This window comes from Neolamprologus brichardi, chromosome 20 (assembly GCF_056152115.1).
Source record: "Neolamprologus brichardi isolate AB-2024 chromosome 20, ASM5615211v1, whole genome shotgun sequence".
Classification (NCBI taxonomy): domain Eukaryota; kingdom Metazoa; phylum Chordata; class Actinopteri; order Cichliformes; family Cichlidae; genus Neolamprologus; species Neolamprologus brichardi.
The window spans coordinates 15167029-15194944 of NC_142123.1; the positions used below are offsets into that span (position 1 = coordinate 15167029).

General features: G+C 41.1%; 1 protein-coding gene across 2 annotated transcripts; it reads right to left on the reverse strand.

Moving 5' to 3' along the window:
- Positions 1 to 1225: 1225 nt before the first annotated feature.
- Positions 1226 to 27599, reverse strand: snphb (syntaphilin b). Of its 2 annotated transcripts, XM_006804037.3 has the most exons (7): positions 27393 to 27599; positions 17204 to 17331; positions 12974 to 13138; positions 7084 to 7263; positions 6487 to 6591; positions 5520 to 5669; positions 1226 to 5380 (listed from the first exon to the last, which is right to left on the reverse strand). In XM_006804037.3, the coding sequence occupies exons 2-7, from the start codon at positions 17251 to 17253 to the stop codon at positions 3388 to 3390; spliced, it is 2643 nt and encodes an 880-aa protein (XP_006804100.1). In that variant the 5' UTR covers positions 17254 to 17331; positions 27393 to 27599; the 3' UTR covers positions 1226 to 3387. The 2 variants fall into 2 exon arrangements, with proteins under 2 accessions (XP_006804100.1, XP_006804101.1); XM_006804038.3 differs by lacking the exon at positions 12974 to 13138.
- Positions 27600 to 27916: the final 317 nt, after the last annotated feature.

Here is a 27916-nt window from a genome sequence, read left to right on the forward strand (position 1 = left end):
TAGGCACCTCTACAATTGTTTGTTTTATACATCTTTGAGGTCATTTTATATCACTGCAGCGACTTTCTCTTTCTTTGTAGTTGCTTTCTGTTTTTTTTTTTTATCCAGCTGTCTTGCAGACCTTAGTATTTGTTGTCATTTTCTGTCTCTTTGTAGGGTTCTTTATGTTTTATTTCCTTGTACATGACTTTGTAGTCACATTAGGTCTCTCTGAAGTCATTTTGAATCTTTTTGTAGTCATTAGACATCTCTTGCATTGGTTTTATGTTTCTTGCAGTTGTTTTGTGTCATTTTTGTAGTTGCTTGGTTTCTTTTTGGAGTAGTTTTAAACTCTGTCATCATTCATATTGACATATGACTCATGGGTGGCTGTAGGTCAGGAGGTAGAGCAGGTCATCTACTGATTGTAAAGGCTGGTGGTTCAATCCCTGGCTCTCTTTAGTCTACATACCAAATATTCTTGGGCAAGATAATAACCCCAAGTTGCTCTCCCATCTCAGCATCAATGTGTGTGAATGGTGGTTAGAAAACACTTAAAAACATAGAAGACAGTGCTTGGGTGAATCTGGCATGTTGTATGGAGTGCCTTGAGTACTCTGGGAGAGTAGAGAAGTGTTATGTAAGAATTAGTCCGTTACATAGCATTTTTGTCTGTTATCTACTGGCAATTGTTTTCCACCCTCTTGCAGCCATATTGCTCTTTAGTGAGCTTTCAGATCCTATTCCAACTTCTTGGAAGCCTTTTGTTTTGTTCTAGCAGTCTTAGCAGTTAGATCTGTGCCCAGCAGGCCCATTCAGTTATCCAGCCATGATTTGCTTATTTGCTCATTTACACATTCATCTTTCATCACAGTCCTCTCGTGATGCACACATTCAGACAAATAAAAAAATACCCTGATGCTAAGTGCGTTTAAAACCCAGACATCTTATTAATGTACATCTGAACTGTCGACTGAGATGTAGCACACGATGTCTGTAAATGCCTTTCAGAATGATCTGTTGGACAAATTAAGCAGAGTTATTAGCAGTGACTGACTAGCTCTTGTACAGTTGACTTGGAATACATACTACCAGAGTGACAGTTAAAACTACACCACAAGAGCATTAAGTTTAGCAGAAATATACAGCACAGATCACAGACTGAGCACAACTCATTCCATTCAGAGCTACACTAAGATACCAAAGTGAGCCGGTGAGGATCTACAAACAAAGTGTTTGATCGTGATATGGCATTTCAATTAGATTTAATCAGGTGACTTTAAGTAACACAAACTTAAACTGAAGTAACACAAACTGAGGTCTGTTATTTTCACCAAATGAATTGGTTCTGGCAACTTTGCTTTGAATACAAGCTTAAGCAGATAAGGCCCATATGAGACAATATGACTGAGTATGAAAAATATTCCACCCTAAAATATAATGTGCATGTTATTATTATTACCTTCCCAAACAAGTAGACTGCCCCAATAAATAAATAGATACATAAAATGAAAACAAAAAAAAACAAAAGCTCTCAAATGGATTACAGAAACAAATCTAAGATTTTATTTAGAGAACTTTGCTTTTTAACTTTTGAGTTTACCTTTGCAAAGACTCAGGCTGGCTCTCAACTGAGCTTCATTTTTAGTGTATAGTTATAAGTGTGGTATTGATCTTAGTTTGAGTTTAATAAATCTGAATAGCTTTATTTATTTATGAGAACTAATCGTAATGCTCTCAGGGTAGAAACACAACGAACATGGCAATAGGTAAATCACCCATGGACTTTCTATAATAAGTAACATCTCCTTCATTATTAATGAGATTCTGGCTGGCCCCCTGGGGATGCAGAGGTTAAGAGAAATTAAAGTGCACATTCTAACGTCAACGTCGAGTAGAGGGAAATTTTTAAGCAGTCTTTAGAAAAAAATTGCAGAAATCAAACAAGGTAATTGCTTTTATCAGGTTAATTGGCAGGTTAGATTAAATAACTGCCTACAAAAGGCGCAACATGAAGACTTCATTCAACAAGGAAAAAGCCTGTTTTTTGTTTCAAGTGATGGTTATGCATATTATAAGTAGATGAGAATGATTGGCGACATATGCAATTTTATGGCCTAAATCAATCATTTCCAGGAAAAAAAAAAGCTTTTAGTGGAAATGCTACATTTACACATTTCTGAAAAGCTTGAAAAGACTCTGGCATCTGCATGTATCTGTGTATAAGATTAGATAAGATAACCTTTGTTAGTCCCACAGGTGGGGAATTTGTCTCTTATCTTTTATTATAAAGTAATTTTAATATAAAAAAATCTACATGCTGCTAATGGAGAGATGCCAAACTGTCTTTCATTGTTTTTGTAACAGTGACAATAAAGATCTATCTTATCTTATCTTAAAAACAGTCTCATCCTAAGTGTGATGACATCATGGTTTTTGTTTTTAGATGCCCCAAACTGCTAAATGCATGAAATGCATGAAATAAAATTAGAAATCAGCTTCTATGCAGTTGATGTATACACACCTCAGATTAACCTACTGTGTTTGATTAATAAACATCTACATAGGATTTTTGGCAGAGGTCATTTTAATGATAAACAACATTCCTTTGGGGGGGGGGTGAGTTCAACCAAAACGCTTCTTTGGCCAGGAGAGAGAACTAAAACCTTAATACGATTAAAAGTAAGTAGAGTTTAACTTGGCAGCACAACTGAACTGGCCACAGCTGGGTGTTTATGATTTGAAGCAAATTTAATAGGTTTGTGTGTTTCTACCCTCGGAACATCCCTGAGTTTTGTGTCTACGTCATGATGGCAGACACACTCTGAGATTTCAGTCTTGAAGATCAATGAAGACCGTCTGCAGTTGTAGAAACATGTAAATTCTGATTTAGAGTGGATTTTCCCCTCAGCCATTGCTTAATGACTTGGTGAAGCTGTAGCTTTTTGTAACTTGGCTACACATGTATACAAGCTCTTATACATATATGCCACATATACACACACAACCATTCAAATGTGTTAGAATTCATAGGTTGAGTAGTCAATGAATCTTTTACAGTTTTCCCTGCATTTAAGATCAAAAGAAACAATCAGCATCAAAGATCCAGGCATCATTCATTTCAATCAGCTCATTTACTTTTGCACAAGCCAGTAGAGCTGGCAGACATCTCGGTAGCAAGGCTGAGGAACATTGGGTGACAGACATTGCGGAGCAGAACCAAAACAAGGCAGAGCTTGCCAGTCCAAGAGCTTCACATTTCCTGTTTCTTATACCCCTCTTGCCTATTCTTGGCAGAAACTGCAGGACAGGAAGTCCTCGTCTTCTTGCACTTGAATCTTCCAAGAGAAAACCTATACAGGAAAGGTCGTGGTTAAGGGCCACAGAGGTGCTGAGCAGATTTTCCTCTTATATCTGTGATCCCCCTAAGTCTCCCCCGCCTGCGGGGTAGTGCCTCAGCCCGCCTCCCCTGCGCAGCGAGTGCAACGCCACAGTGCAACAGCCTCTCAGCAGTGATCCTATGTGATACATTGGCTGTCCTTCCCGGACTGGACCGCGGCAGAGCCACGCCACCGTCGGCACCACAGGAATGGCCACCGCAAGCAGATCAACTAGGAAGTGACGACTCCAGTAGCTTTTCTGAATCGTCCCAGAACTAGATGATTCTCCGTTCTCATCTGCAGTGTCCCCTGTGGCACCGTGCTCTTTTGTTTCACCGTTATCATTGTCCTCATTGTGCACCTCCACCACTGTAACACCACCTATCTCCTCATGGGAAGTAGACCTTCTTGGCTGGATTGTGTGAGGCAGTTCTATAGCTGGAGACGATCCCTGGTGACTCGGACTCAGGTGAGGTGTCTCTACCTGGGTTGATTCTTGTAAAGGACAGCTTTCTTGCTGCGTGTCCACAACTCCGAGGTTTTCAAATGATGTCCCACCCTGCCTGCCTTCTCCACAGCATCCTCTTAACTTAAGCTCACCCTGCCATGTTGCTGGCATCTCAGCAAGATCACAGAGTTTTCCTTGAGCCGGCTTCTCTTCAGCACCCTGCCCTCCTATCTTCTCTCCCACTGAACCAATCAGCGTCTGTTGCCTTTCTTCTGCCAGTTTGATCATAACTATCTCCACCTGCTCTTCTGCCACAAAATCTTCCTTCTCTTTTTCCTCTTTCTCCTGCTTTTCCTCCTCCTCCCCATGCTCTTTCTCTTTATGCACAGGACTTTCCATGGAACACGCAACAGTGGCGGACCGTGGTAAAGATGGGACCACTGGGGTTTTGGGGATTGGCTCTGTTGCTGTACTCATGACTGTTGCTGTGGTTACTGAAGTTGTGGTGGTAATGGAGTCCAACTCGTCGTCCCCTTCATCAGACATCCAGGTTGAAGTGGGGCTACAGGCCTGGGACCGGAAGGTACGTTGCTCTGCGATGGTGTCCAGATCGGAGGGATACCCTGCTGTTGTAGGGATGGGGCAGCTTTCTGTCTGAATGCCAGTCTCCCTTAAAGGGTGCAGGTACAGATGGTGGTGGGAGAGGCAGGGGTGGCTCATGCAGCTCACTCCACCCAGACCACAACGAAAGGGTGCCAGCCCCTCCCCTGTGCACAGCTTCTCATACGTAGAAGAGTGTGGCATAGTATGCGGCACAGAGTGGGACAAATTGTGAGGGAAAGAATGAGGTAAGGTATGTGAGTAGGTGTGAGACAGTGAGTTTGGCAGAGAGTGGGGATGAGAATGGGGAAGAGAGTGGGAGAAGGTCTGCGTGTAGGAATTAAGTAAAGATGCTGTTTCCTCAGAAAGGAATGCGGCCTCCAGCAGAAGGTCAGCCCGGCTGGGGATGTTACTCTCCCCACAGCACACAAAGCCGCTGTCCTGGGTGCCGTCGCCTGAGAGACAAGGAAAGTCTGACCCGTTGTCATTGCGGTCCGCCAGTGCCTGATCACTCAGCTTTGTGTAGGTGGAACTCCGAGTTAAAGACCGGGCTGGGGAGCCATCACAAGAGCAAGACCCTCTTCCTCCTACAGTAAGTTTGGGTACTCCGCCAGGACTTTCTCCTGAAACAGATGCTGGTGCTGAACCCCCAACGCGGGTCCGACAGCCTGGCATAGCCTCTGCCTCCTTTGCTAATCCAGCCTGGGCCAACTCCATACTCAGCAAAAGGTTCTCCAGCTTGTGGTTCTGAGCGTTGATATCCTGAAAGTACTTCTGGACCCCTACATCTCCACTGAGGCCTCCGGCATCGCTCAGTCTGGCACGAACAGTATCCACAGCCTGTTTGAGCTGCTGGATTTCCTGACGCGCCTCCTTCAGGGCCAGCTGAGCCTCTACGCGGTGGCACTCTTCTTCAACCCAGTCCTCCTGCATTCTGTAAAGCCGGCCTCTCAACTCATCTATTTCCGTGTCCCTAAGAGGGTGACAACAGAGAAAGGGTTAGAACCTTTGACGATAAGAAGCACAGACCAATATAAAAGATCTAAGAAGAACTAGCATAAAACCTTGCTTTATAGGACCTGCCAGTCTCTCATCCTGTCTCAGTATCTCACCTGTCTTGCAGGGTGTTGATGGTTTCTTTTAGCTTGGCCCGCAGGTGTCGGATACACACCTCCTTCTGCTGAAGGGGTGTGAGGTACTGCTCTGGTGGAGGAGGCCGAATGCCATGGTTGTCTGTACATGACGTGTACTTCTGATGGCGTCTAAAAAAGACAGGACTTCAGTTTATGAAAAGAATAAGTGGTGTTTTCCATTTTTTGAGATGTTAAGAAAGAAGTGATGGAAGGAAAGTTAACATGACTATTTAATTAAGAGTTTCAAACACTCTTAACCTTCTGAGGTCTAAGTCATCGGTGATGATATCACAAATAACTTTTTGCTTATCTTCAAAATAGTAGGTTGGGGCTCAGAGCTGCTGTTTTATCAGTAATGTGGGCTTTTTTCCTTTTTAACAGCACTCACCATATTTTCATTCACATATTCAACCAATGAGCATAAACTTAAAAAAGAAGAGACTGCAAATGTGCTCTTTCATACTTTTGGAAAGCGAACTGGAGTAAATAATTTTTGCTTGTGTCATATCATCGCTGAAATTCAGAAAATAGTTAATAAAAATGATTCCAGAAATGTGAATTGGCAGCCATATCTCTTCATTTTTTTAAATGACGGATATTAATTAAATAGCCAATTGAGGTAATAAGACAGCAAATCATATTAAGTTCTGTTTTCACTGAGTTGACAAAGTCACAAAGAGTTTCATTTTCTATCCCAAGGTATTAACGTTATACCTCTTTTCCATCAATGCAGTAGTGGTGCAGAGTTTGTGGTGCACTGCTGTTAGAGAACAAGCCCACAATTTGACAAGTTAGAGAAGTCATTATTTTGCAATGTTAGTGTTGGAATTTGGGGAAACGTTAGTAGGAAGAATCAGAATCGGTGGCCCGTATTGCAAACATATTTAGCTCTAGTATTGGGACTACGCTGGTACAAGAGCTAGTAGAAATGTGCTACACCTCTTACCCTTTGGTTGGGCTGCATTCACTGCCTTTACATGAGCCTGAGTTGCTGCTGCTGAGAGAAGCGTTTCCATAGGGATCTCTATTACTGGCCGCAGCCGGAGTGCGCCTGGTACACAGTATGAGGAGACATGTTAATGTGTTCCTGGCAACACCATGAAACCACAGTCCAGACACTAAGTGAGCTGCTAAGCTAAACCATGACAAACAGATCCACAGTGCAAACAGAAATGAATGGAAAACACTTCAATCCAGGTCCACCACCATGCTTATACAACACAGGTTTACACAGATACACAGAGTACAATATTTCAGCATGTCAGCCTGAGAAACAAATACACACACTCCTCTTGGCACTCACAACAATGCTGAAACTGAAAAGGACATCAAATTAGCGTTACTCAAATGAAAAAAGAAAGTTTTCCCCAGAAGGGAACTAAAAGAGAGCAATCAGACAGAAAAGAAGAGAGTCAGACTAGACAGGATGTTTTCTAGAATGTGGCGTCACAAAACATTTACAGCAGTGCAAAACATCTTGCCATTCCCATGCTTTAAAGGATCAAGACTGATCGGGAGGAAAGAAGAGTGAGTCGGGACAGACCGGGAGCGAGGGGTAGAGGGAGAGTTTGTTGAACGACCGTGGCGATCCGGAGACTTGGTGGAAGCGTATCCCTTTGTCGGTGACTTGGTCGATACATAGCCTTTAGTTGGGCGCATTGACACCATACAGCTTGACTCCATGGGCACGTAGTCTAACTCTATGAACCTGCAGTAGTCAAACCTGACCAGAGACAAGAGGGTGTTAAATCACAGAGGGTGGCAATGTGCCTGCTGCACACTGAAGGGAGGTAAGGTTGGTTGACATTTAGCATATCTCAGCATAATTTTAAAGTGTAAGAACTCAAACAGTGAAGTGGCTCAGCAGAGCTTGCTTTCTAAAAGCCATGCTTCACTGTTGAGGCTCCTCTGTTTGGCTTCCTGTACTGCACCGCTAATAGGAGCAGTTTACTGCTATGAGGCTTTTACTGGAATGTAAACTAACACTGCATCCTGAAACACAATTTACAAGTGATAAAATGTTTTAGGTCTTCTAAGAGCAACATGGAAGCAGCGGCAACAACAATAATTCATAAACGCCCCATTCTAACTCGCAACACACTTTCACAAAAATATCAACAAACTTATAGAAATTTCCCCCCACTTTTGATAACAAGTGCAAACTAGCTTAGCTAAACAAGTAAATGAAAAAAAAAGTTAACTTTAAGACAACTGACACCTGTGCAAAACCACTATAGAGACCAAGTAAAACCACATAACATCAAAGAGTAGAATTGGTGGTGTATATATATTTTCACCTCTAGGCATTTTTACTATCCAGCAAAACATGACACAGTTTGTTAGTACAGTTTAATTATATCAGTGGTAGATAGAAAAGGGTTATCTGTGATTGACAACTTCTGTCAGTGTCTGTGTGGTTTTAAAGTCTATAATGAATGTTCACCAACTGAGTTACTGTTGTTCTTTAACAAGGACATAACTGTTGCCCAATCACTGGACACCACACTGGGAGGGGAGGACAAGCAGGGTCAATCAGAACAGCCATGATGGTATTGGACACAGGACACGAAAACTCCACACTAAACATGCACATAGTCTTGTATATAACTCGTCTCTGTCTTTAAACTTTTTGCTGTTCATGTCATATATATGTATATATATAAATATATATATTAGGGGTGCAACGATACTCGTATCGATATTGAACCGTTCGATACAGTGCTTTCGGTTCGGTACGCATATGTATCGAACAATACAACATTTTTAATTTATTTTATCAACTTTCCTTCTGACGGTGCTGTCTGTGTTGAGCGCTCAGTGGATCTGCGCTCGACAGTGCAGCCTAGGCGGAGTAGTCGAACACAGATTCACTGAGCGCAGGGCAAGCTAGCTAGACAGAAGTTAAGCTTGTTGCAACATGGCAAATTGAACCTCCCCCACCCTCATTCAGATCTGGCGTCTGGAACTATTTTGGTCTTCATGTGACGTATGACCCTGAAGGTAAGGGTGTCATGGACTAAAGTAAAACAGTATGTCAGATGTGCCACGCAATGCTCAATTACATGAGTGGGAACTAGTGTGTTAGCGCAGTTAGCTCGTTAATGTGTTGACGCTGTCCAGCCCCACACACAGGGCAATCCGCGGTAGCTCGTTAACGGAGATTTGCTGTGTTGTGGCGTTAACCTAATTTCAGATTAAGGCTGACAGCACTAGTGGGAACACAACGAATATGACTGCACATTTACCCGATAGCATCCTAGTGCAAAGACAAGTGGAAGCAGACAAAAACAACAAGCACGCATACAAACGTTACCCGAGTCATTTAGACAGCCGTTAGCACATGATTCTCCTTATGGGGACCTGATATGTTTAATATGCTGCTGAGAATATAGCCCAGAAGAAGCGTATAGTATAGCTTTTATTTTGGAAAGAGACATTTCTCTGTAATAAACTCTGTTTTCCAAAGATGAGTGATTCCTCAATCAGATACAGGGCTCGCAAAATCGCTAGCCCGACGTCCCGGGGCTAGCGATTTTTCCAGTCGGGCTGCCCTGCTCTGCTCGTCGGCCTATCGTAGGAAGGAAAAATATATGTCAATGCTTTTGCATTCTTTCGGAAATGTAGCTGGGTAATTATGTCATTGGCATCGGTGAGCTACTGTCAATATGTGACATACTGAAATCGCGTTTGAATTTGCGCTTGTTTTTTGCTTTTACTTTGCAATCGCGCGAACTGTGTATAGAGAGCGACAGCACTGATTGGTGAGTGATGATAATTTGCGCACCAATTCCTCTGACATCGTCTTATCAATCGTTAGCTTACTATGCAAACATGACAAGTGAAATCTCCCGCAGCTTAAACATGTGAGAGGTTGATCGCGCAGAGAATCGCTGAGCTTATGTGAGTGCGTGTGTAAAAGCAGCAGGATATATATTTTAGTTCTGCTGAGCCAAATAAGACAGGTCAGGGTGAAGAAGTGACAGCCAAAGAAAAGCTTACCACAAAACGGAAAAGTTATGACAAATCAGACTATAAGGCAAAAAGAAAGTGCAGCTTTATGGTTTCATGGACAAAAGAATTTCTGTGGCTGCAATATGATGAGCTAAATAACCAGGGCTGCACATAAGTGGTCCGCGGGTGTGCATTCGCTGTCAAAATAAAAAACGCGCACAAGATAAGAAGTTGCAACGCGTGTTTGCGTACATAAGATTTTCAGGAGGAGGACAGACATTTGTTTAGAACTCTTAAAGATGTCGAAGAAGCTCCTTTAAGCAATTACTTTGGTGTTCCTCCACCTCCAAAGAAATGTCAGGAGTCCGAACCACAAAAGAAGCGCGTATTCTCGGAAAAGTGGTTGCAGGAGGTGAGCTGGCTTCAAACAAATGATGAACGCACAGAGAGGTGGTGCAGAATGTGCCGTGAAAATTTAATAAATGACAAATTAATAAAAAGGCATCAACATTTTTTTTGTATCGAAAAAATATCGAACCGTGACACCAAAGTATCGAACCGAACCGAACCGTGAATTTTGTGTATCGTTGCACCCCTAGTATATATCATACTTTATGTGTAAAGCAAAGTATGACAGTCAGTGTTTCCCAGAAATACATATCTTACTTATTTCACCAACACAGAAAAACTAATGAAGCACAATGTTTTTGCAATTTGGCTGAATTGTTTAATTGCTCATGAGTTCATTTCACTCTATTTTGAAAGTTCAGTTGTTAACTATGTCATGTTTCCATGATGGCAAAGTGACCATCTCACTGTTCGGGTGGTCCTCAGCTTCTTCTTCTGTTAGCTTTTCTTTCTCCAGCTCCACCATCGTGGACTGCAGCTTACAATGCTAATCTTGTAGATCTGGAACAAGCTGGAGGTTCACTCTAAACCCAAATGCACAGCTGGTGGAGAACTAGTTCAATTGCTGCTATGTTGAACTCCCAGAAGACCACAGTTGCCAATTGCAGGTCAAAACTGTTTGACTGTTTTTAATTGTCACAGGATTTTACTAACTGAGGAAGTTGCTAGAGAAACAGCTGATGACTGAATTATTAGATATTGGTACGTGGCTGTCTTAATCATCTCAGAGTTCAGCTGTGAGCTTGAGGGCCACATTAATCAAAACTTCAAAAACTTTTGGAACTAATGCTGCTAAGCTGACTCCACCAGGGCTCTAGAGCAGAACAAGGACTGCTATGGTCTGCTGCCGTCTAAGACAATGGAGCTGAAGTCCATCAACACAATGAGGAAGTTACCGGAGAAGAAGCTGATTACTGTCCTGTTATTGTCACAAAGCACCTATGGTAAAGTTTTTAAATTTACTTTTAAAAAAAATTAAGCAATACACCAAGTCCAACTAGTGGTGTATGAAATCATGCATGCACATGTGTGCACAAACAAATGACCAAACGAAGAAACAAACAAAAAACTCTTGCAACACTATAAATGAAATTTTGAATTTTGAGTGCCCTGTAAAAGATTAATAATAATTTTACTCAGCAAAGGTTCCAAAAAGTAATTTTACGCATGAGGTCAAGTAAGAAGAACAAAAACCTTAATCACCTGGATTATGTAATAAACCGCTGGAGACAGTTTGTAATAGGCACATACATTATATTTAAACTACTATTGAACGCACATCTGTTGTTTCCATTTTTTACTGTATATTTTGCTACTGAACTGAGTCACCGTGTCCTGTGTTACATAATTAGGGAGGAAGCCAGATATTGACAGCTCAACACTTAATAGCACAGAAATGGGGAGAGAGAAGCAGCAGAAACACTGAGCCTGGAAAGGGATAAAATACACAGTACAACAGTGTTTAGGGCGTGACAGTTCATCCCAGCCATCTGCTGGGATGGAACTAATGTCTGGGGTGTGGGTGTTGTCTGCTTGAGGCAAGCATTTCCCAGTTGTCAGGTGTTAGCATGAGTGGGTGGAGAGGAGTGAAGAGATATTCCTTTACGAAAGCAACTTTGCTCAAGAGGCTGAAACTGATTTAGTAAACAATATCTCGATAAACCAAAAGCACATTCGCATTACAGGCAATGCTGCTGCACATGAGTGTTTCACACAGTGCTGTTGAGTGAGTGGCTGCGGTCAACCAGTGATCACAGTATGCACATTAAACGTGCCATTTCTACCGTGCATGTAGCCACTAAACCTAATCCTTGAAAGATTAGCACCAATTCTTGCATTTAAGTACATGATAGTATCACAGACTCTGTACTCGAAGGTGATGTGACACAACAACACGCACACAGTTCTTGCCACTTTCTGTGCTCCTTACAGGCCACAGACTGTATACATGTGTTGAAAGTAGCCACAATGACACTACCCTCTGATTTGGTTTAAGCATTTGCCACATTACCATTCTGATTTTTGTACACACTACTACTTGGCCTATGGGTCTCCAGCAGTCCATGTCTGTGTCCACAACGGAGGATAATCTTGGCTTTAAGATTTAATGCACTATAAAGAACTATGCTAATTCCGCACTAAACTAATCATAAACCTTTAGCCTTTATGTTAACAGTAGCATGGTGCAGGTTTTCTTGTAGCAAACATCATCTAAAGTAAATGAAAATATAGCAGATTTTGGCAAATTCAATACATAGACCTCCTTTTGTCTCTTGTTGCTTTACATAGTTTAAAGCTAAATCTTAATGAATAACAGGACTATACCTTATAAGTCATCAACTAGCTCTACGCTGTATAACAAGAATAGGTCTTTTAGCATTGATTGCATGCAAGTACCCATCTAGTATCCAGAGGTAATGTTAGCTAACTAAACAAGCTAGCTACTGATGGTAAACTCTTCAGTTTACCTGCACATACATGTCTGTGTCTGCTAAATTATTCTTATCTATGCTGGGGATAAATATTTATCCCAACTTCTGAGTTTCAGTACTGCGTCTTAGATAAAGTCTTCAGTGCAAACAACAGTCAAATAAAAAATCGACTTTTACTTTTGGCAGTTGTGATCCTATGACACCGTTTACGGTAGATCTGGATCTGTTCTGTTCCAACTTTTTATTAAAATCACAAACACATGATTTTTTAGCATGAAAACTACCAAATAAAAGAGAAATTAAGTAGATTCACAGCATCAGGAGACTCAAATAAAAAATCTACTTTGTGCCAACCGCTTGCCTGATCATTGACATTGAAATTCCCTAAAAGGTGAGCTGTGCAGCTTTGCAACAGGTGATGTTGACAGGAGAAGCCACACACCTGACTGCAAAGATTAATCCTAACCTGACCACATTTCACTGCATTATTCACAGGTTAGAACCTTAACTTGCCTGTGTGCTGTTGTTTATTTTTCCAACATTTAATTTCCAATTTTGGTTTTAGTGGCTACAGTGCATGCCAAAGCTACAGCTACAGCTATGGAGCATGCTCTCTCAGACTGTAACTGAAGTGTGTCTCACGCAGGGGGCGCGGGCACAGGAATGGCCACTGGTGCTGTGGCGGCTGGCACAGCAGTCACCGACCCAGACGCCGGCTTGGGTACCGGCTTGGGTACCGGCACGGGCGAGGACGCCAGTATTTGCTGCAAGCGACGTTTGGGCTGCAGCACCTTCAGAGGGTTGAATCTGAGGAAAATAAATAAGAGAGAGGAGGACACCACAACTACACGTTGATCCGTCTGCAGTTACACAACTTTTCCTGTAAAAACATTAAACCATCCAGACAGATTCAGCTTGGCTCCAGTTTAAGAGACCATTTATCAGTCTGTACCCAACACATACACCATAGCAAGCAACAGCTAGATGACAGCAAAGACTATTTAACACATCAGCTGAAAGAAACGACACATTGGCTTTCTGTGGTATTAAAGTACTGGTAGTGTCAAACTGGACCACAGAAGAAAAGCAATGTCCATCACTCATGCATTAAGTATATAACAACACATTATGCCTACAATATTATATCAGCATTCACATTCCGAAACAAGTTAATGGTTGTGCAAAAGTCAACAGTGGTCCCTACAGACATAAAATACATCTTATCCTTCATCCTGTGTCCAGTAAACAGGCCAGGTTAGTCCAGTGGCTAAAGGAGAGAACATCAATATACTCAATAAACTCTGTTCAAGTCAGTTGCTATTTACAGCATTTAGAACAAACACTGCTATGAAAACAGTATTTGCCCCTAGACAAACAGACTGAGTTCATATAAAAAGAAAAAAGTTATCTAAACCTAACTGGCCTTGGTGGAACAATAATGACGGGTTACGCCACCCTTACCCTTACCCTGCAGTAAGAACTACAATCAAGCGTTTGCAATAACTGGCACTGAGTCATTCACATCGCCGTGGAGGAATTTTGGCCCACTTTTCTTTACAGAAATGTTTTAATTCAAAAAAGAGGTTAAGATATTTGCCAAAACATCTTAACTGGATTTAGATCCAGATTTACTTTGAACACTCCAAAATTATAGTTGGACTTACTGTTTTGGATTAGTGCTGCATAAGGTTCAGGACACAAGCTGAGGGATGGACTAGTGAAAGTGAACAATGTGGTTGATCACAACAATTTCGTAAATAATAAAGAGCTATTCTATTCTATTCTATTCTGTTCCATTCTATTCAATACATTTAATTAGGGAGAACAATTACTTTTTCCGTGTAGGGCCAAGGAGGTTTGAATAACTTATTTCCTTTAATAAATGAAATCATTATCTAAAAACTGCATTTTGTATTTATCTCTTTCTAATATTAAAATTTGTAAGATTTATTGTCATTGTAAGGACACTGTGGGACAGGATTCCAGAGTGCTACCTCTTTTGGAAAGGGCACAATGAATGTGGAATGTGTGATGATCTCAACATGTAAATGTAGTAAATAAAAAAAAAGAAAAAGAAGGCAGCAAATACTTTTCATAGCACTCTAGTTCTCAATTTTAGGTCCATTTATTCATCAACAAGTCTTAGACGAGTTATTTACAGGAAGTACAGAAACAAACTGAGCATGGTGCCACTTTTTAAATAAAGACAGATATATTTACATGATATGTTGGTCTTTTACAATTTGACTTATTATAAAGCTACAATACAAAGTAACAAATGCCAGTTTTTCCTGGTTTGCAATCAGCAGTTTCATTAACTGTTTATTCAGAAGATCTTTACACATTCTTTACTGAAAGTACTGATAACTGAGTTTCAGTGCTAACTGCAATGCCAGCTTGCCATTTGGTGGTGTAATTTTGTAAACATTTAATTATTGCTGCTACAAATTGTAACAGTAACAGTAAATGTTGCCTTAACTTGTCATTTATATTTTTTTAATCCTTCATAAATACTGAAAGCTAACCGTGTCGGAAAAAGCTCAAGTGTCGCAGTTCCCACTGCAGTCTTAAAGGCGCACACCCCATGCGTCTAAAACACCCTATTTTCTCTCACTTATTAAAAAGTGGCACCACATTGACTATGAATATTTGTTAAAGAGAAAACACACACACACACACACGCACACACACACGCACACACACACACACACACACACACACAGGCTGCTCTTACACATAATATTATACTGTTGGGGATGTGAAATCCCCCCCCAATGACACCGGGCAAACCTCCACCAGCCCCACCATTTGTAACACAAATCCATGCTAATACTAATACATCATATTGAAACATTTAAAAAAGCCTTGAATAAGCAGGTATTAAAATAAACACAACACAAAAAAATGCATTACATGGTGAAGGGTGTAGTCCTACACATGTTTTTGTAAACCATATGTTTCAGTCAGCACAAGGCCACTTATGGTTTATTTGGTTAACTTGTGGCTGACATTTAGCTAATCTGTTGCCCACATATGGCTGACATTAAGCAGCCAGGATTGAGATGCCCATAGGTCATCGCACCATATGGTTTGTCTTCAGAACTGAGCCAGAATACGGCAATGTTTCTGTCTGGGAGTAGTAGAGATAATAACTGTTGATTTAAATGTGCTTTTGTTGTTTTTTTGTTTAGCATGACCTTATTTTGGATACTACAGCAAGATTAGAAAGGAACATTATAAAAAGGTGATATTTTGAGATGTATGTATTGTGATGTAGTCCTAGCTGTGTATATTATTATTATTATTATATGTGTATATATTATTATCACTGCTGGAAAGCTGCATGTTTTTGGGGAACCATATGTTCGCCAATCCATCGTGCTACAGAACATGTTTCTATTTCTCTTTCCATTTCACGATGGTTCCTACATATTATCAGAGACCAAGACTATGGTCTCTGATAACAGAAAAACTAAAAGTTTTAAACTAACAATGCTCAACTTGTAGATCCCAAAGATGGTCCTAAGTTAAAACTCTTTGGAAACTTTTTAACCAACCAGCAAAGATATCAATGACAAGTGAGGTCATGTGATTCACTTTATACAGATAATCCAGCTTTCTTTTTTGACTTAAGACGATTTAGGAACAATTCAAAATGGCGTTTTGACAGGATAATCTGTCCCTTAATCTGTTTTTCATTAGTGAAACAGAAGAAAAAAGTTTTTCCAGTCTTTGACACTTGTTTTTACTCCAAATTTATTTATTTATTTACACAAAAACATTTACTGCGGAGCAATTGAGCATAATGCCACACTTGTAAAAATGCACTGATGGGAGTGGAAAGTTCTGTGGGTGACTAAGCCAGTTCATTTCAGTAATGACCAGGGCAATCTACCAGGAGAGTCAAATTAGTGGGATAAAAATGAGCCGACAATGTAAGCGCAGGTTCTGTGTTTAAGGGGAATCAGTATATATTGATATAAAGCCCAAGTCTCCCATCACAGTTTGATAGGGAGTGTGTGGAGTCTCAGACGCCAACAAAAAGCTTCTTTTCTGGATAATTCTGAAAGCTTGTGCAAAGGAAATACAGCTTTGCTTTATATGAAAAAACTGGAGAGCAAGGACTGCACCAATAAGCTGAACTCATTTCAGCACAATATTAATTTTATCTCTTTATTATCCGCTACTGGTAAGAGTAGATGTTACAGTTAGGCAATGAAAAGGTGAAACAGGCATAATAAAAGCACCAACACTATTATCACTAACATTTACAGTGATGCTGGATTCAATTGCATACACACAGGGTTTTAAAGTAGTGAAAAAAAAGCAGCTGCCTTTAAAGTAAAAGCATAAAAGCTGAATTATGATTTCTCACAAAATTGCAAAAGACAGGAGATGAGGAGTTTATTGAAGAGTGTTTGGTGTCTGAAATTAGATAAACTGCAAAATGTGTACTTCTTTATGTTTGACCTTCACGCACACCTCACACCTCACCAGGCTGGGCCTGGATGTTGCCTGCAAGCCACACAATACTCAGGGATGGTTTAGTATTTATACTTTTTACTCTGTTTAGATCATGAGGCTTGTGGTTGAATTGAGTACCATAAAAAGAAGTTACTGGTTTTTAGCAGATGAATCTCATTTTTTGCTTCTTATTTTTTTATTTTACAGACAAAAAATATTTAAGAAACGATGAATCACTGAAATGAATTTTTCTCTACTTATTTCTCAGGGCTCTGAGACACTACAGTACAATATGACACACTTATTCCCTGCAGACTTTTCAACCATGGTTACCTTGCAGTGCACAGAAAGCCCATAATTATCACAGGTGAGCACTGGTATCACAAAACAGGTATTCACTCTACTTACCGGCGAGAGACCGATGTAGACCTCTGATTGGGTGGAGCAGGGGCAGACATGGAGCCAGGCAACGTCTCGGGTTTCTTGTGCTCTAACCTTTTCTCTGAGTTTTCAGCTCTATACTGAGAGCCTGGAGCCTGACAGAAAACAGACATGGGCAGTGAGTGAACACAGAGTCACACAAAGAAAGAGAGGACTGTTACACACTCAAATAAAGCGTGATTTTTGCTGACTGCCCATGTGCACCACTATAGATGCCTTCATCAGGCTCCCTTGTGCTACTGACACAAGCTGACACTTAGCTTGCACAGACTGGACATCAGCGTTCAGCAACAAATCACATTCCAATCATGTGGTACAACTAGCCAATCACCACTTCTTTGTCTGTTTCCAGGTCAAATAACAGTGGTAGAGGTGAGCAAAGAGAAGTGAGAGTTGCATCTGCATCTGGACAGATTCAGTTCGGCTTTATTTACATAGCACCAAATCACAACAACAATCACCTCAAGGCGCTTTATATTACAGTCCCCTATGAGGAAGCACCTGGCAACACTGGGAAGAAAAAACTCCCTTTTAGCAGGAAGAAATCTGTAAATGTACACATATATACATGTTGCAGGTTTCTGCCACAGCTGTAGTGTAAGTACGTCCAAAAATATTTACAAATAACATCCTGCTGAGTTGTATTGTGAGAGAGAAAGACAGGCTAAGAGAGAGAAAAGCGGATGAAAGAAGAACTTAGAGGGGGGAAAGAGGAGGATTATTCTCATCAATAATACACCACAAACAATTTGGTGGGCCCTTGAGAGGCAGGTTTCTGTATGTGTGGAAATGCAGGACGCCTGCTGTCAGTCAGCTTCCTGCATTAACACTTCTCTGCTGTGTTGTTTTCCTATCAACCATGACTGGCTCAAAAAGCCTCGCTCATATTCTCTTCTGCTTCTAAAGTCAGCGAACAAAGACAGCTGAATGAAAGAAAGTTATTCAGTCAAATCCTGTCAATACTATTAATCTACCTACTGTAGAACCTCATCCACATCTGACCTCTAACTTTAAATCCTCTTCTATTGTTCCTCGGCTTTCTATCATGATTTTAAAGCTGGTCTAAGATGTATTGTTGCATAGTTAGCAGTGAGCAATCTAAACCACAGACCCGCGCAGTGGCACAAATCTCTATACTAATGAAAACATACACAAGATCCTTATGATAGTGTTTTTGTATAAACCAGAGGTCGGCAACATGTGGCTCTGGAGCCGCATGCGGCTCTTTAGTCCTTATAGTGCGGCTCCGCGTGGTTTGGGAAAATAAATTTGTTTTTTTAAGTATTTAACTGAAGTGTATTTTATTTATGTTTATTTATGTTCTTTTTTAACTTGTAGTTCTAAATTGGAAGATTATTGTGATATTGAAATATAAAATTATATTCTATTATTTTTTTATCGTTCAAAATAAGCGTCACACTCGCGGAAGCCGGTGTACCCGCCGAAATGGCGTGCATTTATCGAGACTTTCAACCCCAGATAGGCCAATTATGGATCTTCGGATCCACATTATGTCAGCAGCTATTCTCCACTGTGAACTATGTTAAAAACAAACACCGCTCACGCCTCACAGATGACAGCTTACAGTCCTGCATAAAGATGAAGTGACTTCGTACAGCCCCGATTTGCAGACGCTGTGCGCAGAGGTTCAGGAGCAGAAGTTCCATTGTAAGCATACCACGGGAGACCTGACGATGTTCGCATGAACACGCTTTTCAGCATTTCTTTATTGACCACTTTTCACACACGGTTGCTGTACACATACAGCCAGCTGTAGCTCTTCAGCTCACAGCCCGACACATACCAACACAACAGCATAGATCGCACAGACGTTAAGGCGGCGAGGTGTGATTGCGGGTGCTGCTCCGCCTCCCCTGCAGCAGCGCAGCAGACCACGCCCCGCCACACACATTAACCAGGTAAAATACATATTTAGGCGGAATTTTGCAAAAATCTATTTTTCTGTTTTTAGCAGCATAGTGCTTTTTATCCCAATTATTTTGTTAAAAGTCAGGTCAAGGCTCCAAAAGCCCAAAGGCAATATAAGGGTGGCGGCTCACAGCAGTTTTTGTTTGCTACATGGATCATTTTAGTTCAGCTGGGTGTCTTTCCTTTTGTTATATTTCTTTAAGAGTTCAAAATGTGTTAATTACATAAATAAAATGTCATTTTCTCTGTAGCACTTCATGGATTTCACAAGCAATAGACCTTAGTTGTTCACTAAGGTCTATTGTAAAAACAATATATACAGTGTTATCTTCATTTTAGATGTCAAAAAGTATTTGCGGCTCCCAGTGTTTTCTTTTGCGTGGAAAGGTTGCTGACCCCTGGTATAAACACAAAGCAGACAGAGAGCCAGCCTCAGGAGCACATCACAGAAAAATGTATCCATAGAGAATCTACTGTAGTACTCCGGCTTCCTCCCACAGTCCAAAGACATGTAGTTAGTAGGGATAGGTTAAATGGAAACTCTAAATTGCCCATAGGGCATGTGAGTGTGAATCGTTGTCTGTGTCTGTGTGTTAGCCCAGTGACAGACTGACGACCTGTTCAAGGTGTACCCTGCCTCTCGCCCTAAGACTTCTGAGATAGGCTCCAGCACCCCCCCGTGACCCTGAAAAGGATAAGTGGAAGAGAATGGATGGATGGGTACTGATGGTGTGACGTGACCTGGAAATCAACTATAGGGACAAAAGTACTGGATCACAGTTATCTTTAAATTCAAGCGTATAATATATTCTGGTGTATAAAATCAAACACCTAGCCACACAGTATGTCCTTTTAAAGATTTGTGAAAAATCGGTTGTTCTAATGAGCTCACTGAATTCAAGCGTGATACTGTAATTAGATGCCACAATTGCAGCATTTCCTTCCTCCTAGATATCCCACCTGTAGGTAGTATTATTGCAAAGTGGAAGCATTTATGAACCATGGCAACATAGACACAAAGTGTCAGCCCATCTAACATTACAGATGCAAATTTTATAGTTTGTAGTTTAAATCTCCTAGCAGCAACATCAGCACAAAAACTATGTTCCAGGAGCTTCATGGCATGGGTTTTCATGGCTGAGCTGCAACATGTAAACATACATTGCCAAGCACAATGCCATGTCAGATGGAGCGGAGTGAAGCACACCACCACTAGACTCTGGAGCAGTGGAACTGTGGTCTGTGGTGTGATGAATCATATTTTGTTATCTGGCACTATGATGGACAAGTCTGGTTTGGCAAATGTCAGGAGAACATTACCTGCCGGAGTGCCAACTGTACAGTTTGGTGTTGGAAGAAAAATGCCATGGCATTGTTTTTCTGGTCTCCTTCGACGCAGTGAGGAGAAATGTTAATGCTTCAGCTTACAGAGATATTTATTCAACTAGCTGAGTTTAAATAAGCAATAGAACTTATTCTGCTAGTAGATACCATTTTTTCTGGACCTTTTATATTAATTATTAGTTTTGTAGATAAATGATAAATTTAGCTGGTAAGACACCTTCTTTGTGTTTGGACTCTGAAGCTCCTCTAGATAATGAATGTGACTTGTAGATCTGAAAAGTGAAACCAGCATGGAAGTGTGTTTAATCTACATTAAAATAAACCATTTGGCTAAGATCCTTGACAATTTAAAACCTTTTCTCTTAACTTCACTGTTTTTGACTTTTTAGAGCAAAAATTTACTTAGCTTACAATTCATATCTACCAATCTTAGCTGTCTTAACTATCTTATATCTAACTTCAAGTCAGCATGTCATCCTGTTTTGGTTGCTGTCACCACAGATCAAACCACACCAGACCACACGATGCAGATGATTTATTAAGTTAGGCCTGTTATGCAACACCTTACCCAGCCTGAGTGTGCTGAACAGGCAAGCAGCTTCTGCGCTGACGACATGAAAACACAAAACTGGAAAGAGAGGAGGTAAGAGACAAGAGAACGTGAGGATGAGAGGAGGAAAGAGGAGCCAATGAGATGAAAGGAGAAGACAGCACGTGTTGCGAGAAGAACGATAACTGAGGAAAGGAAGGAAGGAGGTTTGAAAGAAGGATGATTCTGGACACACAGGACTATGGAATGGCATGATTACATACACACACATTCACAAACTCAGGATTATTCTCCCCTCCCCCCCATGTGTCTGGAGCAGAACACACAGTGCATTGTCTCTCATGAAAGACAGCGTGTCCTTGTTGTCCAACCATGATGTGACCTTGATGAATCTCAGAGCATCTGCAACAAATGTTCTGCAGTGTCAGTACGTGAAAGTACTTACAGGCAGTACTAAACAGTAACAAAGATCTGACTTACTCCAGGATGCACAGCATAATGTGTGAGAGGAATGCAGACTCACAAGTCTGCATTTAAACTCCTCCTTTAGTCTTTCATCTAGATCGAGCAGACTGCAGTGGTAACATAACTCACGACTTGGACCCTATAGGGGAACTGGAGGCTGTGTGTGCGTGTGTGCGTGTGTGCGTGTGTGTGTGTGTGTGAAGGTGTGACTCACACCAGTTACCAGAGCCTCCTGAATGCATAATGCAAGCCTATCTAATAAACAGGAAAATGCTGGAAACCAGAGGTTCATAAACTGCTTGATAGCCATAGGGTCTTGAACACCGAGTCACTGCTGCTATTCCAAAACAGCCATTCAACACCTCTGGTGTGTGTTTGGATGTGCTTGTGGGCTGAGTGTTGATCTTACAAAGCAACTGTGGTTGTTCTGTAACAATTCAACAATTCTCCCGCCCTTGAGGGGGTCAATGATCAATGAGAAAGATCAAATAAAAGACAAACATAGACTGTAAATAAAAGATGTCATCCTGGGTTTTAAACAGAAACCCAATTTGGGAGAACTTTACACCTGCATTCTTTCTAAGGAATGGCTCCTTTAGTTTTAAAATGCAGTTTTGTTTCATAGACGTCTATTAATAAAAAAAGGCCTCTGTCTCCCATTGGTTGATTCCAGTAACAACTAAAGTCATAGTTAATGGTGCAAATCAGGATAAATCAGCGTATAGTTTAAGATGACCTATCAGTATAAAAGAAGCTGGGCCCAAGCTAAGCAATGGATGATGTCACAGTGGTGACATCCATCCTTTATATAAGATATATTTTTATATAGGTCAAACTCCAGCAACAAGTGTTATTATATAGAACACAGTCCTTTACTAATGTGTTTCAGCTTGTGGTCAGGGTTGCTATTACACACAAAAAGAGAGAATGTTAATACACAAGCAATCCTTTCTGTAATTATTTTAAATTAAAGTCTTTAGCATTTCAATGGATGACAATTCTTCATGGAATAATACCTTAATGTAATTAAAAGGTGGCAAAATAAAGCAGATCACAATGAATGAAACACTATCGCTGTGTCCATTTGAAGTATTAGAAATGTATGGATATATTTAGTTACCAGGAAGTTCTCCAACACAGCTGCTGGACCCCCGGCATCACAGTGTCAGAATTAGATATATTCCGAGTGTTAGGGGTCAAAGGTTAATTATGTCTTATTTGCTACACTATTCCCAAAACACTGAAGGCGAAAAATTCACAAGCAGTGAACTCCTCATCTGATTTCAATAATAAATCTGTAGACTGGATATGCAACACTGCGGCTCTCCGAGGTAAACAGTCTCTATCGCACTGGATGATGACTCATTCTTTTATCTTAACATACAGCACAGTCAGCAGCTTCTAGTAGCATCCTACCTGGGGAAAAATAACAATATGACCCTCCACCATAAGTGCTATAAATACCAACAGTCTTACGCAAGAAAAAAAAACATGGTTATGATGTTGATGGTAGAGGTGCTGGTTTCCTGTATTTTTCCTACAAAGGACAAATTACATGTAAACACTACATAAAACACTGGATATAACTAATAATCTGCTGGTTGTTCTGTTTGTTAGCCGTCATCAGGTTTGGTCTCTGTAGTTTACAGTGCAGCTAAAGGAAAAAACAACAAGACACTTGCGACTTTTTCTCATAACAATCACAGAAGTCACTAATCCTCTGCATTTCTTTGTGGAAGTTTTATACAAATTTATGCTCTGCCCAGCTCTGCTTGGCTCAGCTGGTTGTCATGTTTGTGGCATTCCAAACATATGATGCCGACAGGGAAGTTGCGGCGTGCACTTTCCAGAGAGGTGCAATTAAAAATAATCAATTTTTATTGCCCTTTCACAATAAAAAGTGGTACAAACCTACCCACAGCGAGTCTCTATAGCAGCAGCTGATAGTGATGCAAATACACACTGCAGTAAAGGCTGCACAATGTCAGTTTCTCAAAACAGATGGCAACGTGAAAACCAGCTCCTCTTTCTTACAAGCCTTTCCCCATGAACATGAGCCATGCGCATATACAAACTTATTCACACATTCAGTAAGGAGGTCAAAACAGCAAACGCAGATCAGGCCAGTCCTGCAGAGTCACCCTATTGCCGCAGTGCATGCAGAATAAGGTCCAGCAGAGCACAGCAATAAAGCTGCTACAGCAGTGCTCTTACTAATTAACACAACAAAGAAAAAATAATAATGTTCTAATCCTTGAACAAATATAATCAATCAATAATAACTAGACTCTGTTTTTTCTTTTATGCTCACCAGGGTTAATGGTGCTCTTATAGTTTCCTTACATCAGGCATTTATTGGACTTTTGCCCTCATTTGGCTTTGGTTAAAAAGCACTTCTGGATTTCTAAGGGGCTGTCTGAGCTTAATCAGGTCAAATGCTCAAAATATCCAATACACCATAGGTTTGTCATTAGTGAGCCAAGCAGCAGCAAATGAAACCACGCCAGAGTGCTGCAGCCTAAATGATCGTGCTAATAGTGTGTGTGAACCAAAAAGCATTGATAAAAGCAGGAAATCAATAATCACATTACAGTGTACAACTCAGCACTGCCTACATGAATCTCTTTCACTGTCGATTCACATCGCTTATCTCTCCTGTCTATTTCAGGCGTGTATCATCTGAAGTGGTATTTTTTTTCTCTTTTTTCTCTGTGTTGGTCTCCACCATCTCCTGAGTATGTACTCAATTCTTCACTGTGAATAGCCACAAAAGGGCGAGAGATGGAACACAGAAAAGATCGTCAAACATATAAACTGAAAAAATGAGAGGAAATTGTTTACAACCTTTGCTTTTAGCCTCTGGTTTGACTTCATTGTGCAGCAATAACTGCAGCTAATCTTTTGAACAACTGTTGATGAGTCCTGCATCGACTTTGGAGGATCTTTTGTCCATTTCATAGTTTATAACATAATTTAATGTTGCTAAGTTTCCTTCCATAACTTTAAGGTTTGGACTTGAACTTGGCTGTTCCAAACCATTATTTTATTCCGTTATTTTTTTTTTTCTGTGTTCAGTAGAACAACTTGGAAGATTTCATGAGATCATAAGAAATCTCACTTGTGATGGTGAATTTTGTGTGAATGCAAAGAGAGACTGTTCGTCTTCATAGTAAAAGTTGCAGTGTTTGGAAATGTGTTGGTTTCAGCAGTAAGACATATGTTGCATTAAAGCAAACATTCTCAGTGTCTTTGTGCTGCACTTTTTCAGGTTTCACTACTGCTTGGTGGTTATTTAGCGAGTATCTGGTAAATGGGCTGATTGTCTACCTGAGCACTCAAAGTGTTTTATACAACTTGCCTCATTCATCCATTTATACATGCAGTTTTTCTACCTAAAAACACTCACACTCTGATGGAAGTACCAGAGTTCATACTCCAACAGATGTACTGGAGTATGACTGTAGCAGTAACAGCCAGGAATAGATCCACCAACCTTGCGACGAGCAGATGACCTACTCTACCTCCTGAGCTACAGCCACCCCTGTCTGCAAGCGAGTCATCATCTTCCATGCAAATAACAGGTGACTGCAGCAATCTAGCAACCAAAGCAATTATATGAAGGTTGCTTGTGCAGTATTGTCTTTCCGACCAAGTTCACCTAACAACTGCTACTAAAGACTACCAGCAACCTTCAGCTACAAATCACTATCTGCTCAGGGAGTACACATTCTTCTCTAGAGATCCGAAGGCAGGCCTCTAGGTGTGTAACTGAGGTCTAAAGAGCCACTTATACAATTAAACTTAGTATTATGTAAAATTAAGCTTACTGCTATTTCCCCTGCTCTTTCTTCTTTATAGCCACTAAACGTTTTCTCCAGTTACTGTAGAAATATTGTGCAAACAACTGGAATTCAAAGTGACATGTTTTACTGCACATGTGGGCTATACCTATACTAAAAGGGAATACCCTTTCTTCCTTTTCAGCATTCATGGATTTGAAGGTTTGATTGACACTACAACAAATAGAACAAAGAGCATTTCATATACTGAGAGACCACCAGAGCAGTGCCACACTTGAAGGATCAATAATTCTGCTTGTTGTTCCTAAAATTTACTCTCCATGAGTGCATCTGGATAAATGGCACACTTTTTTGCCTGGTGACTACGTCACCATGGCAACGGTCAGTCCTCCACTTGTTTGGAACGTGACCAGAAGGAGAGTGGCTATTGGCTGGGTGCGCTGAGGAACAGGATGAAGGAAGGAGCCTGCTGCTGACAAGATGGCAATGCTGCAAAGGACAGCTCAGTCTTACAGCTTGCAGCAATGCATTGGACTTCTGTTTCAGACAGCGTACTGACCGTATGTGGCCTCATAAATTAATTAAGGTTCATAAGTGTGGCTGGAGAACTGAACAGTCCTAAAGGAACAGGCTCAGATGCCCAGGAGCCCCTGTGACTCTTTGGGTGCCTTGGTCTGGTAGCCCCTTTTTGAAGGGTATCTAAAAAGAGATTCAAAATGAAAGGATAAAAGAGACTCAACAACAAACAAATTAAACATGAAAATAAAACTTAAAATGGCAACGGAAATGGAATGGCTTTAAAATGAAGTGCACAAATACACACATTTCCTCAAAAAGGCAACAAATGATTCAAAACAATTACAGAGACCCAAAACAACTATGAAAGATCCAATAAAACAACACCCAAAACCATTCCACAAATATGCAAATTAAACAAAAGTAGAGGCAAAGAGACAGAAAACAACAAAAATAACATTTCTTACATATAAAGACCAAAAGCCTATAAACAGAGACTGAAAACAGTTATACACAAAAGTAGAAAATTCAAATCTAAAAGACACAATCACTACCAAGACATGCAACATGGCAACACAAAAATGCAAAAGCTGCTAGAGATGAAAGAAAATGGGCTCAGTGTCTCATAGTGCATTAATGTCTAAATGTATTTAACAGTCTTTGCTTGCACACATGTACTTCTCAGTGTGTACCTGCTTAACTGTAAAAAACGTTGAGCATTTATGATGACAAGTGGAGGAAGTGTTCTTTCAGCCATCACTGGCACAGAAATGCACAATATGCTTTCTGTGCCAAGAATATTCAGAGAGATCCTTGCGCCAGAATCGTCGATCATAACTCCATCCATTCACTGACTACGCTTCTCTGCCACTCTATTAAAATCACAGACAGAAAACCCGTAAAAGAAAACTGTGCGCAAATGAATTTGCTCACGGAAACTAGACTGTTCTGTAATATGATCAGAGTAAAAGCCATGTGGACATGAAAAAAGAGCTCTGGCTCTGTCATCTGTCAGGCAGGACGTTACGTTAGTGGAAAAACAGGAATGCTGCAAGGTCAAACTGCAGCGCCAGGCAACCCGTCACGACTCTGCCGCCTACAAACATGGATGACACTCACTTTGAGTGTGAGCTGCTTGTGCATGCGGAGCCAGGGGTTTTAAAAACTGTCTGCTGTGACGCTGCGTGGACAGTGTGTACTATATCTGACGCCCAAAGGCCCGTGAGAGTTCAAACATGGACGCGCAGGATGACCAGACGCGAAAACATCTGCCGGAGGAAGCGCACTGCGCATCAACATCATCATCATCATGCCTCCATCAGCTGCACCAAAACAAACAGACAGGCCAGAAAACAGCCTGACCCGACAACCAAGAGCTTTACTCTCCACAAATTCCTTGCACGGGGGCTCCATTCACTTATTATTTCTAACCGCTGTTGTGAGACACTCAGTCCACTACACGCAGACTCATTCTCCGCACTGAGAGAGCTCTGCAGCATCCACGGATGGCACCGATGATTTCCATAAACGGGCTTGACCCGGCCCCGCTTACCTGTGCCCGGCTTCCCGTATAGCGCTGTTAGTCCGTCCACAGTTCCATCGCCATGGTTGTTGTTGTGTCCCTCATTTCTTCCACCAAGAGCTCCGCCTGATGGAGCGGCGGCACGTCCGAGGAGGAGTGGGGAGGAGGGAGAGAGGGGGCTGAGTCAGGAGGGATGCAGGGAGACGCACTGGATGGCTGCCCCGTGAGGAGGAGAGGCACAAGGGTATATGGACGGAAGCATCTGCGTCACGTTACGTCAGATTGATCTTTTTAAAGGGAAACACTACTTCATTTGTCGGGCTTCAGCTCAGTGCAAGCTACATTTCCCAGCTTCTTTAACACCGAGAATACTTTAGAGACAGGGCTGCTGTCACTGCAAGGAGAAAGTGGTCTGTTACTAGGTAACACTGCAATAAATATATAATTATGGCTATTGTGAAGATATTTGTTGGGAGTGATCGACAGAATCGACAGAATTTTAAATGAGTAAATCAGAGGGACAAATATAGAGAGGCAAGGCTCGGACATGTGCA

What these genes read in the sequence shown, in the direction of transcription:
- snphb (XM_006804037.3), bottom strand. Translation starts at nt 17,253, where the DNA reads ATGTCTGCCCCTGCTCCACCCAATCAGAGGTCTACATCGGTCTCTCGC. An exon ending in CCCTCTACCCCTCGCTCCCG is followed by an intron (nt 6,592 to 7,083) that starts GTCTGTCCCGAC and finishes ACTGTGTACCAG; the next exon opens with GCGCACTCCGGCTGCGGCCA. An exon ending in GAATGCAGCCCAACCAAAGG is followed by an intron (nt 5,670 to 6,486) that starts GTAAGAGGTGTA and finishes TGTCTTTTTTAG; the next exon opens with ACGCCATCAGAAGTACACGT.